At 42.3% G+C, this 13,199-nt stretch overlaps 1 protein-coding gene across 2 annotated transcripts in view; it reads left to right on the forward strand.

The window, feature by feature from the left end:
• Positions 1-13,199, forward strand: part of PPIC (peptidylprolyl isomerase C) — a 263,346-nt gene that overhangs the window by 215,189 nt on the left and 34,958 nt on the right. For both annotated transcript variants that reach the window (XM_044060755.1, XM_044060754.1), the window contains exon 4: positions 8,395-8,579. In XM_044060755.1, coding sequence (XP_043916690.1) covers positions 8,395-8,579 — 185 coding nt within the window. The remainder of the gene's footprint in view (positions 1-8,394; positions 8,580-13,199) is intronic.

Here is a 13,199-nt window from a genome sequence, read left to right on the forward strand (position 1 = left end):
GGATGTGTTGTGGATGTCTCTGTGGGTGTAGAAATAGCAGTGTTGCATTAGGTGGTACTTTCTGAAGATATTTTTAAGCTCTGCACAGGGTATGTAGGGTTGGAAAACATGAATCATTTAAATGATTGTATGGTATTATCATAGCGTTCTGTATGTTGTTTTGTGTGTTCATTGACGTTTTTTGCTATGTACTCAATGTCATATTCATGTCTCTTTAAGATGAACCAATGTTGGCTAAGGTGTCTTACACCTTCTTTTTCTCACCTTTCGAAGTATAGTTGTATATCAAGCCAAACTTTTTTGATGAGTCCATGTGCTGTGTCTGGAGAGAGAGCTTTGCTGTTTCTTAATTGTGTTATATCTTTAATTGCTAACAGCTTATGATGATCTGTTATGCCTTGTCCACTTCTTCTGTATTTTTTATTACTGCTTTGAAGACATTATAATGTAAGCATTTGTTAAGTGTGTGTTTGTCAGTATGTTATTCTGTTTAATGGGAACTGTATGCATCTGTTTAATCCTGCTTGTATTGTAACACAACTGCATATAACATATTGTCCATTTGTGTTTCTTACAGTAGTGTAATATTTTCTTAGTACTTTGTTTTCAGGTGTAATGTTTTTTAAGTCTGTATTGCATCTTCTCTTTTTGCCAAATGTGTTTAGTCTACTGTGTTTGCTTTCTTATATTTCCTTCTTTTTGTTCGTTTATGGTTTCTAGTTCTAACATTGTTATTTTGTAGTGTCTTTTGTTGGCTTTGTTATATTTTGTTTTGACATCTGTCAAGTACACTGGTGTATATACTGTTTTGTTGTAGGACTGGTTATCGTGCTGTACTTTCTGTTGCTGGAGCTTAAGTGTGGTCTTGTTGCCTGAAGGTCTGTTGTCAACTTCTATATTTTTAAACATTTTTCTATCTTAATGTTGCTTATAAGACATTACTTGCATTTTTTTGTTTTCTTTTTCCTGTATTCATTATTTAGAAGTGGTGCCTTTTTCCTCTGGCAATTATGTGTTAAAATGTTTGTGCTGTGTTCTATAGTTTGTAGTATGACAAACTTTCTTATGTTTATGGTTTGGTTTTCATTTGTGTTTTTATTATTTTATTATATAATAAAAATATGTGTTGCTTCTGGTTGGAGTTCTATTTTTAAGTAATAGGCATTTAATATATTATGTTGTAGGGTACGTTTTGGTGCAATATAGAATTTGATTGGAGGAGTCCCATGGAATGGTATCTTCCATCTTTAAAGTTTTTCATTTTAATTTAGTTTTGTTGAAAGGGTATTTATTTAAAATTAAGTTTATAATGCCGTTTAATATTAATTGTTAATGTTGAACTGCTTTTAGAAATAATTTCCTGAATATCATGTTTTGACATTAACATGTTTTTTTTTTTTCCTGCACAGGAACACTGAAATTCATATCTGCCATTATTAAGCAAGTGAAACATTGTATTATTTATTTAACTGTTAAAGCTACAAGCAGTTACTAAAAAAAAAAAATGATCCTTGTTTCCCGTCTTTTCTGACCTAGAGTAGTCCAAATACAGGCTTTGCTGTATTTTGGACTTTTGGAAAGTTCCTGTGTTGCCCATTTCCTTTCTTGGATAAAGGGAGGCTTCTTTGTTTACCAGTGGCAGTGGGGAGCTTAGAGCAGCCTATCTATCCCTGGAGGAGTGTTCCCAGCACAAGAATCTGGTAGTCTATTGGCCGTTTTGGGCCAATTTCTAGCTCTTTCAAGTCCCCCTGTATAAAACCCGCTTTGGCGTGTTTTTTGCGCTTGTTACTACTCAGCCAAGCTCCTAGTGGTCCTGCAGAGTGGTGCTAACAGCAGAGAGGCTAAAAGAGCGACTGCTAACCTGATAAAAGTGGTTTTTTAACTGCTACTACCTGGGCGACTGTCCGATCTAGCTAAACTGCAAGTATTTCTGCATTCTTGAACTGTTTTAAACTGTTTAAAGTTGTTTTTGCACCTGCACTTTTAAAGTTTGTCCTGTTTGTTGCATTTACCTGTTGAGGCTACACACTCAAGTGCGCTAGCCTGTGTTACATATTTATTGCATTTTCCTGCTGTTTGTTGCAAAAAAGAAAAAAAAAATATCCTTGTTTCCCGTCCTTTCTGACCTAGAGTAGTCCAAATACAGGCTTTGCTGTATTCTGGACTTTTGGAAAGTTCCTGTGTTGCCCATTTCCTTTCCTGGATAAAGGGAGGCTTCTTTGTTCACCAGTGGCAGTGGGGAGCTTAGAGCAGCCTATCTATCTCTGGAGGAGTGTTCCCAGCACAAGAATTTGGTAGTCTATTGGCCGTTTTGGGCCAATTTCTAGCTCTTTCAAGTCCCCCTGTATAAAACCCGCTTTGGCGCTGATTTTGTGCTTGTTACTACTCAGCCAAGCTCCTCGTGGTCCTGCAGAGTGGTGCTAGCAGTAGAGAGGCTAAAAGAATGACTGCTAACCTGATAAAAGTGTTTTTTCCTGCTACTATCTGGGCGACTGTCCGATCTAGTTAAACTGCAAGTATTTCTGCATTCTTGAACTGTTTTAAACTGTTTAAAGTTGTTTTTGCACCTGCACTTTTAAAGTTTGTCCTGTTTGTTGCATATACCTGTTGAGGCTACACACTCAAGTGCGCTAGCCTGTGTTACATATTTATTGCATTTCCCTGCTGTTTGTTGCAAAAAAGAAAGAAAAAAAATTATCCTTGTTTCCCGTCTTTCCTGACCTAGAGTAGTCCAAATACAGGCTTTGCTGTATTCTGGACTTTTGGAAAGTTCCTGTGTTGCCCATTTCCTTTCTTGGATAAAGGGAGGCTTCTTTGTTCACCAGTGGCAGTGGGGAGCTTAGAGCAGCCTATCTATCCCTGGAGGAGTGTTCCCAGCACAAGACTCTGGTAGTTTATTGGCCGTTTTGGGCCAATTTCTAGCTCTTTCAAGTCCCCCCTGTATAAAACCCGCTTTAGCGTGGCTTTGCAGGATTTTGTGCATAGCGCAGCATCGGGCAACGCCGCTTAATTGGGTTTAAACCATTCTCAGCTCCACAAAGTCTGCTCTTCACTTTTTCCCTTAGAACTGATCTAGTTCTCATAATAAACACCCTAGTCCTACTCTAAAGCCTGGCACTTGCTCACTAAAGCAATTATATAAGTCAGCACTAAAAAATTAAAAGCACCACACCCTCACAAACTCCCCTTGAGTACCTTGCTCCCCATTGGCCCTTTTTTCAATTATAAAGGAATTCCCAATACTATTCTAGCATGTCCAATGGTCAGTTGTCAATTTCCTCCCCGGTCCAGCTGGTGAATCTGGGAATCTTGAGGCAATGTTACAACTGTCTCATGTACACAGACAACCCTCTCCTCCTCCCAACAAATTCCAACACATGTGAGAGATGCAACCATATAGCCAAACTGGAGGCTAAGCTCTCTCAACTTAGTACTGGCATAACCAGTCAGGAGGAGAAGGAAACCACACTCACTACAATTCCAGTCTCACATAGACCTACCACGACAGCAAACCAAACACATAAACACACAAAAACATACTCGGAGGCTCTAAATAAAAATCTGCCTAAGCAACAGAGACCTCCAAAGCAGACACCCAAGCAACCGCTACCCCAAAACAAAACACGTGCAACACATAGCTCACAAAGCCAGTGTGCCGAACAGTCACAGCCCTTAAGGCTAAACAACACACCTGATACACTTGTAATAGGTGACTCTATCGTCAGGCACACTGACGCCCGCTCACCAGGCTGAACAAGGAGAAGGTCACGGTGAGCTGCCTGTCGGGCGCTAGGATCCGCCACATAACACAAGCACTCAGGTCACTCCAAGGCAAGTACAAATATGACTCAGTCATTGTCCATGCTGGTGTGAATGACCTGAGATGTACCTCCCTGGACTACATGAAAAGAGACATAGAGGAGCTCTCTGAGCATGTAGCCCAGGCCTGTATGACCTGACCTTGAGTAGCATCTTACCCTCACCAAGAATGATGCCACAATATGAAGACAAGATGATCAATTTCAACAATTGGCTTAAGTATTGGTGTCATTCAAAGGGGATCCAATGCCTGTCAGCCTAGGATGACATGCTCAACAAGCCACAATGCTTCGCTAGGGACGGCTTGCACCTGTCACCCCTGGGCTTTCGGATATTGGCAAAGGCTCTTGCCACCCCATAGTGCCTTTTTAGGCAAGGCTCAAAAGACAAACCCACCTCCATAGGTATCACAAGGGATAAGAAACTAAGAGTAATGCTACTCAATGCCAGAAGTCTAAACCTCAAGATGCATGCACTCAAAACTCTCCTTAGCATGGAGAACATCGATATCTGTGCAGTAACAGAAACCTGGTTCAAGGCTCGAGAGCACCCCAGCACTACCAGGTTATACCTCATACCATGTTTTTCGCCCCAAAACTTGGACCAAGCCACAAAAGGAGGGGAGTATCAATATTCATCAAAGATACCCACACCTCCAGGTTGGTGGCACAGCACAGCATCAGAGACTATCCATGTGCAACTAACAGTGGGTAAAACTGCCTTCCAGTTTATAGCCTGCTACAGACCACCCTCCCAAACCCAGGAACCCCACTCGGCCTTCCTGAGAACACTGGAAAATATGAAGGTGTCTCCAAACACCATTATATTGGGCGACTTCATCTACCCAAACATAGACTGGGAGCATTACTCTAGCTCCAACACCCTAGCCCAAAGGTTCCTAGAATTTATAAACTCAAATGCTATGGAACAACTTGTTACCACTCCCACAAGAGGGGAAAACATACTAGACCTGATCATCACCAACATGGGGACTCTATGCTCCAGACCAGAAGTGTATCCCTCACTGGTAAGATCAGACCATAAACTAATCTCACTAGATATTCACATCCCGACCCCAGCCCCTGCCCAGAAAACCACAGTGAAAAACTTCTCTAAAGCAAATTTCACACTCCGCAAAACCGAGGTGGAATCCTTCAAAGCCCCCGGGCCTGTGGAAAATATGGCCCAGACCGCAGAATCCTTTATAAACGCATTCTGTGAACACCTTCAGGAATGCATGGATCATGCAATCCCAAACAAAACCAAGACCCAATCCTCCAAAGGCAGGCGTCCTGTCTGGTGGACCCCAGCCATAAACAAACTATACAATAGAAGGAGGAAGCTACTATACATGATAGAGCAAAATCCCAAAAAGGGAAGGCATCTCTGATCGGTATTAGCAAAAAACTATGGGCACTCATTAAATCGTCTAAGGCCAGCTTCGAGAGAAAAATTGCACAGGACACTAAGGATAATCACAAGGCTTTTTTAGTTATGTTAGGAACCTAGGTGGGAATTCCCAGATATGCTCAGAATTAGTCCAAAATGACAAAAAGTACAATGAACCCATAGACATTGCCAACATCCTAGCTGACAGGTTCAGCGCAAACTTCTCCCCCCCTTCCCCACCAAAAGGGCAAATATCTATCCCAGCAGAGTGCTGCCCCCCTGACATCTCAGATGCTCAGGTAAGAGCTGCCCTCTCCAAAGCAAAAAACACAGCATCAGTGGGACCAGACGGTGTCCCGGGCTGCGTCCTACATGAACTCCAAGAAGAACTAAACCCAAACATAAAACTACTGTTCAATCTCAGCCTTACTACAGGATATGTACCCAAAGAGTGGCGTACAGCAACAGTGGTCCCTCTCCACAAAGGTAGTGCCTCAACGGATCCTGGAAACTATCGCCCCATAAGCCTGACTAGCTTGGTCTGCAAAGCTATGGAAAGGATCATCATGGACCTCATTAATAAAGATATTGGGGACCTACAGACACTGGATCCTACCCAGTTCGGCTTTGTTAAGGGCAGATCCTGCCTATTAAACCTGGTTGATTTCTTTGAAACAGTCACCAAGGCCATTGACGAGGGGAAGGTGGTCCACACAGCCTACCTTGTCCTCGCAAAAGCCTTCGATACAATACCCCACTCGGGCATTATAGATGAGCTCACCAGCTTAAATATAAACCCCTATGTCACTAGATGGGTTGCAAACTGGCTCAAGGACAGAACCCACATGGTTAGAATTGCTGGAGCCATGTCAGACTCAAAACCAGTTACAAGTGGCATCCCACAAGGCTCAGTCCTGGGACCTCTCTTGTTCGGTATATATTTCTCGGAGGTACAGGCCAACACAGAAGGACTGTGGCTGACCAAGTTCACAGATGACTGCAAACTGAGTGCCATAATCGACTCTCCAGCCAACACAAGCATCCTACAAAAGGGCCTCATAGAAACAGACAACTGGTGCCAGAGCCAGGGCCTCAAGCTAAACGCCAAAAAGTGTATAGTCATCCCCATCGGCAAAAACAAAGTGCCCACAAATTACCACATAGATGGTAATCCATTAAGTACGGAAGAAGTAATTAGGGACCTGGGGACCCAAGTTGATAGCAATCTCTCATTCGACAACCACGTGGCCAAAGTGGTTAGAAAAACATTTTATATAGCCCACCTAATCATGAAGGGATTCACATCTAGATCAGGGGAGGTCATCGTGCCTTTTTACTCATCCCTCATCAGACCCATAATTGAGTACAATGCCCCTTTTGGGATGTACCTTACCAGACACCTGCAGCAACTGGAAAGACCCCAAAAGTACCTCACCAAGAGGATCAAAGGGCTCAAACAGATGCCATATGCTGCCCGGTTAAAGAAACTCCAGCTCTACTCAGTGGCATACCACCTGCTCAGAGGCGATCTGTGCCTGACGTATAAAGCCATGTCCAACCCGGAATTAATGGACATGCTGCACCTCAGAAAATCCAAATCCCATCGAGCTACGCGCACGAGAGACTTGAACCTCAGCACTGAAATAAATAGGGCATGCTGGAGGGACAGATTCATAACCCAGATGCTCCCTTCACTCTGGAATAAAATCCCAGTCCAGGTTAGGCAGAGTCCCTCATTGACTCTCTTCAAGAGGAATCTTGATGAGTGGAATCTTGATGAGTGGATGGGAGATCGTAGATTTACTCCGGGTATCACTTCTGTGTCACTGTTAGACAGAGGCACAGAACATTAACCTCGAAAAAGGGCATAGCAAAATTCATTTTAAAATGGGTGGCGAAAGTCAAACACACTGTGGCTAGGCTTGTAAATGCCCTAGGGCAGATAGCCTAGTATGAACCTATGAACCTATATGTAAAATATGGTGTATATTTTTAAAATTCTTTTGAGAATGTAAACTTATCATTAGTACGATCGACCATATTGACATATGCGGTAGATTAAAGTGCTCACAGTTTTGCAGATTGTTATTACTATTGCTGATATGTTTGGCCTTGGTTGTTAAAAATATGTAAATGCAGTTTTATGAGTATTGCATGTAAGTGTTACTTGTAGCATTTTAAAAGTCAGTATATTTATTGTTGCATGTTTAGTTTGCTGCATTACATGTGTAGTTGAAGAGGAAGGGGAGTACTTTTTCCTGGGCAATGGGGAGATGGTGGGAGATTGGCATAATGGTTAAGGTGTTTACCTTACAGACCCAAGGTGCAGGGTTTGATTCTTGCATGGGGTAATTGGCTAGGCTTAAAATAGTCCATAAGGACAGTTACCCTGGTAATAATCTATAAACCTATGATGTGTTTCTGTGCCACGTTATTTGATATGTATTAAAATGCATGTATCAGCAATTTTATTTTTTCTGTTGTTAAATATGCATTATTTAGATGTGGGACTTTCTTCAGTTGTTTATAGAGTTGATAGATATCCTTAATTAGCAGTACAGTAGGTCATAGTGCTGGTAAGCATAAGTCTCAGCTCTTCAGCTGATATATTTTGTAAGAATTGTGTTGAAATATTTTCTAAGAATAGATTGTCCCATTTGTCAATGGAAAACCGGGCCACCCAAGAAGATATCAGCAGCTGGCCTTTTACCCATTGGGATCTACTCAATTTACAGCTTTCATGCTGAATGCTAGCCTTTCATTCATGCGGATTGCATAGTGTGAGGGGTCCATTTGAAGCCCAGATGATTTCTAGAAGTGCAATGGCTTATTTCTAGAAATATTCCTCCATTATTGCTCAGAAAGTCCTGTTTCTCAGAGGATATGGTTACGATGCTGCTGTTGTTGAGACTGTAGTAGATCTCTTCAGAGGAGCCTAATGAGGGTCCCTTCTGGATGAACTTTAGTGCTCAGGAGCATCACTGCAGGAAATGGGATTTCAGCATTTCTCTATGTCTGACAACCACACATCGGGGGAACTTTGTCTTTCTTTCTTTAATTTCGACATATTTTAACAATAGTAAAATACTGATCATTCAAAGTCAGTTTTATATTCTGTGATGTTAGTGACCTGCAACATTAGATGGCATACAGATGTACCTCCTAATGAATACTTTGTTTTTTTAGGTATCAGTATATATGGGAATACATTTCCAGATGAGAACTTCAAGCTGAAACATTATGGGACAGGATGGGTCAGCATGGCCAATGCAGGTCCAGACACAAATGGCTCACAGTTCTTCATCATCATGTCAAAGGCTTCTTGGTTGGATGGAAAGCATGTGGTATTTGGCAAGGTCATTGAAGGAATGGTAAATGTATCCGTTCTTCTAGTATTGTATTGCTCATTTCATTTTTAACACTTTGGCTAGGATTCATAAAACTTTTGGGAGTACATAACCTTTCATTCTACAGATGAGAACTTCTAGACAAAGTTAAATCATGGATTTGGACTCTCACATTTTTAGGCCCTAGGTTATATGAAGTACAAACTAACCAAAGTTACATAAAACAGTGGTAGTTCATTAAAAGGTAGGTAACTACTTAGCAGTTTAATTTTCAACCCTAGGGAAAGGTACGGTGAGTGTATTGTATGACAGGTTTATCTGTAAAATGTACAGATGCATAGTGGGTGAACCCAAAAAATGAGCATGAGGGTAGTGAATATTTTTTAAATGACCATAAACACAGATGACATTTGAAAAGAGCACCACAACACTTTCTAAGCATTTTAGCCGCTTAGTTCTACCAAAAGGAGCAGAAGTACAAGAAGCGATTTAACTGTTAGTAGCACCTACTGTTTAGGAAACTATACGCTGGATGTAGCCTGTCGTTAGTTGGGAATATGCACTCATAGTCACTGTGGCTGGACTTTGGAGGAAGACTATGAGGCAGATCCAGATAAGGTACAGAGGCAAACATTCATTACCTGCTGCTCTGCTATTCTTTCTAAGGACAGTTAAGGGCATAGCATTTGGCACAGCTGAGTAGCAGCAGGTACTTACCCTACTACATAACCAGAAGATGAATAGCATCACTTTATGTTTAATGTAGCAGCATTATGGGAATGAAAAGTGAACTCTGGAAACAAACCCACATTTGTAGGGTGGTGGTGTGATTTTGCTGACACTACTGTGGCCACTGTGTTTCACATGAGAGTATGTCTGCCACTGTTGTGGGTGATGAACAAGGTCAGCAAAGAAGTATGGTTAAGGATCTACTGGAGAGGAGGAATATTCATTTTGATGGGGCTAGTGGTCTGGAACCGTACCAATGTGAAACAAAACTTGAAAAAAGAAGTGCATCCCATACGTTGAGACTCACAGACATAATAGCCACCGAGGAGGGGGAAAATGGAAAAAAGGAGAGCAAAGCTTCCGATTCCATTTATAAAAATAGGAAAAAGAGGTGTACCACTAAAGAATCTGAGCAGCACAGAATCTCTTAGGAAGTATAAATGCATGTCAGTTAGAAAAGCTAAGAATTTCACAATCCACTGCTCATTTCTAAACGAACTTCAGAAAGTTTTAAAGTGTGTCCCAAAATATTGAATAGCTTTGTGTCCCAATGCCCTGCTTTATGCAGACCCACAACATATCTGTATGAAAACAGCCACAGGGAGCATCCTGGCTATGCAAGGCTATATTGCCTTCCACAGATTTAGACCAGCTACTACACAGTCTGGGATTAAAGGCAGAGCTGTCTTGATTTTCATCGAAGATAAATCTACCTCATGACTGGTTCAATAGGACAATGTACTTGAGCTTCTCCACAGGCAAAATCCCATCCCACTTCCTTGCAAGTTATAGATCCCCCTCTGTGGTTTAGGAAACCTATAACATGTTCATAGGTTAATAGTGAATACTAGGCTAGCTACCCTGAAGGGTCATTTTAAGCATAGCAATAGCCTGAGATCAGAATCAAACCCTGTATCTTGTGGCTATGAGGTGAAGACCTTGACCCATTATGCCAAACCCTGCCCTTACTGGAGACACTTACCATCCAATCCAATAGCATATTCATGGCTGACTTTAATTACCCCACTATTAACTGAGAATCATATATGACACCAAACATGCAGCCACAGAGATTCTTGGATTTTGTAAACACAAACTCCCTGGATCAAATTGTAAATATGCCAAGTAGGGGCACAAAAATAATGAATCTGGTCCTCATAAATAAGGGAGAGTGATGCACACCCACTAGTGTAATGTCCTTTCTGCTTAGGTCAAACCACAAAACGGTCTCCTTTGAAGTAAAATTAAAAGTTAGAACCCAACTAACAATGGAACATTCAGGAACTATTCTATGGCTATATTCCCACTATTAAGTGATAACCATGCAAAATTTCAAGAATCCCCTAAACCCTGAGAACACTGATACAATAACTTATAGTAGACAGAAGTTACTAGAAATTAAAGTCGACATCTACATGTTGCTGGTTGAATGCCCTGAAGTCTGCAGAGTATCTGGGGCCTACTACTTGCACAGAGCTACAACAGCTGAGTATTTTAACTCTTCACACTCTAAAGACATCCCTGAACAGTATCAGTAAGAAACTGAGGTCCCTCATGAAATCATCCAAGGCTAACTTCGAAAGAAAAATAGACAAGGATTCAAAAGATAACCACAAAGCCTTCTTTGGCTATGTTAAGAATCTAAGTGGCAACTCGCAGAAATGCACTGAACTAGTGCAAAATAGCACAAAATATACTGAACCTACTGATATTGCCAACATCCTGGCAGATAGATTTAGTGCAAACTTCACCCCCCTGTCACCTCCAAAAGGGCCCACAACAATACCGGAAAAGTGTAGTGTCCCAGAAATCACAGACACACAGGTGAAAACAGCCCTTTCAAAAGCACAGCGTCAATGGGACCAGATGGTGTCCCAGGCTGCGTCTTGCACAAACTACAGAACGAACTGACCCCCCCACCTAAACACGCTGTTCAGCCTCAGCCTCTCCACAGGCTACGTGCCCATAAAATGGTGCACAGCAACTGACCCTGGTAACTATCGCCTCATAAGCCTGACTAGCCTGGTCTGCAAAGCTATGGATCTCATCATCATGGAACTCATTAACAAAGACAATGGGAAGCTCCGAACACTTGACCCGACCCAGTTCGGCTTTGTTGAGGGCAGATCATGCCCACTAAACCTGGTTGACTTCTTTGAGACAGTCACCAAGGCCATAGACGAGGGAAAGGTGGTTCATACAGCCTACCTTGACCCTGCCAAGGCTTTCGACACCATTCCCCACTTGGGTATTACAGAAAAACTCACCAGCCTGAACATAAACCCCTACGTCATGAAATGGGTTGCCAAATGGCTTACAGACAGAACTCACACGGTAAGAATAGTGGGCTCCAGGTCTGCCTCTAAACCAGTCACAAGTGGTGTCCCGCAAGGCTCGGTCCTGGGACCCCTACTGTTCGGCATATATTTCTCAGAAGTACAGGCAAACACAGGAGGACTATGGCTAACCAGGTTCGCCGATGACTGCAAACTGGGAGCCATAATTGACTCTCTGGCTGACACGGACATCCTCCAAAAGGGTCTTACTGAGATGGACACCTGGTGTGCTAAATGCCAAAAAATGCATAGTCATCCCATTTGGGAAAAACAAAACACCCACAAATAACCACATAGGTGGCAGCCCCCTTAATACAGATGAGGTAATAAGAGATCTGGGGACCCAGGTAGATAGTAATCTCTCCTTTGACAATCATATTGCCAAAGCAGTTAGGAAATCCTTCCATGTGGCCCACCTAATTACTAAAGGGTTCGCATCTAGAAATAGAGGTTGCAGCGCCCCCCCCCCCCCCCCACCTGTCACTCATTAGATCCATCACAGAGTACAATGCCCCATTTGGGATGTACCTCACAAGACACTTCCAACAGCTGGAAAGACCACAAAATTACCTCACCAAGAGGATTACTGGCCTCAAACATATGTCCTATGCAGCCCGACTGAAAAAAATCCGGCTGTACTCAGTGGCATATTGCTTACTCAGAGGTGATCTCTGCCTGACTTACAAAGCCATGTCCAACCCAGAATTGATGGGCATGCTCCACCAAAAGAAATCCAAGTCACTGCGAGCCACACGCCGTAGTGAGCTAAACCTTGCCACAACTATAAATAGAACATGCTGGAGGGATAGATTCCTGTCACAGAGATTCCCCATGCTTTGGAACAAAATTCCAAATTACATCAGGCAGAGCCCCTCACTAACACTCTTCAAGAGAAACCTGGATCACTTCATTGGCTCTGCTTGACAGAGGATCAGTTAATTAATCAATGGGGCGGCAAAAGCCGACACACTCTGGCTAGGCTTATAAATGCCCTCGGGCAGATAGCCTAGTACCTACCTATGAACCTATAAAGTGCCTGAAACTGGTAGAACAGGTTTTTGGAATATGCTCGACAAGAAAGAAGAGAAAGAGACTTCAGAAAACAAGGAAAAGAGGTTGCAGATCAGGTATTGGTGTAAAGTTAAAAGGAAACCCGTACAGGCCTGTACTACCAACTATACTGCTAGCTAATGTGAGATCACTGGATAGCAAGATGGACTACTTGAGACTGGTACTGTCCAACAGGAACAAGGTGAGAAATACTTGTTTATTTTTTATTACAGAGACGTGGCTGCATGACAAGATAAATGATAGTGCACCAAACTTAGAGAATTTTATGCTGTTTCGTGCAGACAAAACATACATGGTGTGGAATGTCAGAGGAAGTGGAGTCTGCGTCTGTGTTAACAAAAGATGGTGCAGCAACTGTGAAATCATGCTATCACACTGCTGTGAAAACTTAGGGTTGCTGTCCATTAAATGTAGACCATTTTACTTCCCCAGGGAGCTGAATGGGGGCAGTGTAATAGTGGTGTACATCCCACTTAGTGCTAATACCACTGAGCCTCTAAATAAACTA

The sequence above is a fragment of the Protopterus annectens genome, chromosome 2.part0, assembly GCF_019279795.1.
Source record: "Protopterus annectens isolate FY-2018-M chromosome 2.part0, PAN1.0, whole genome shotgun sequence".
Classification (NCBI taxonomy): domain Eukaryota; kingdom Metazoa; phylum Chordata; order Ceratodontiformes; family Protopteridae; genus Protopterus; species Protopterus annectens.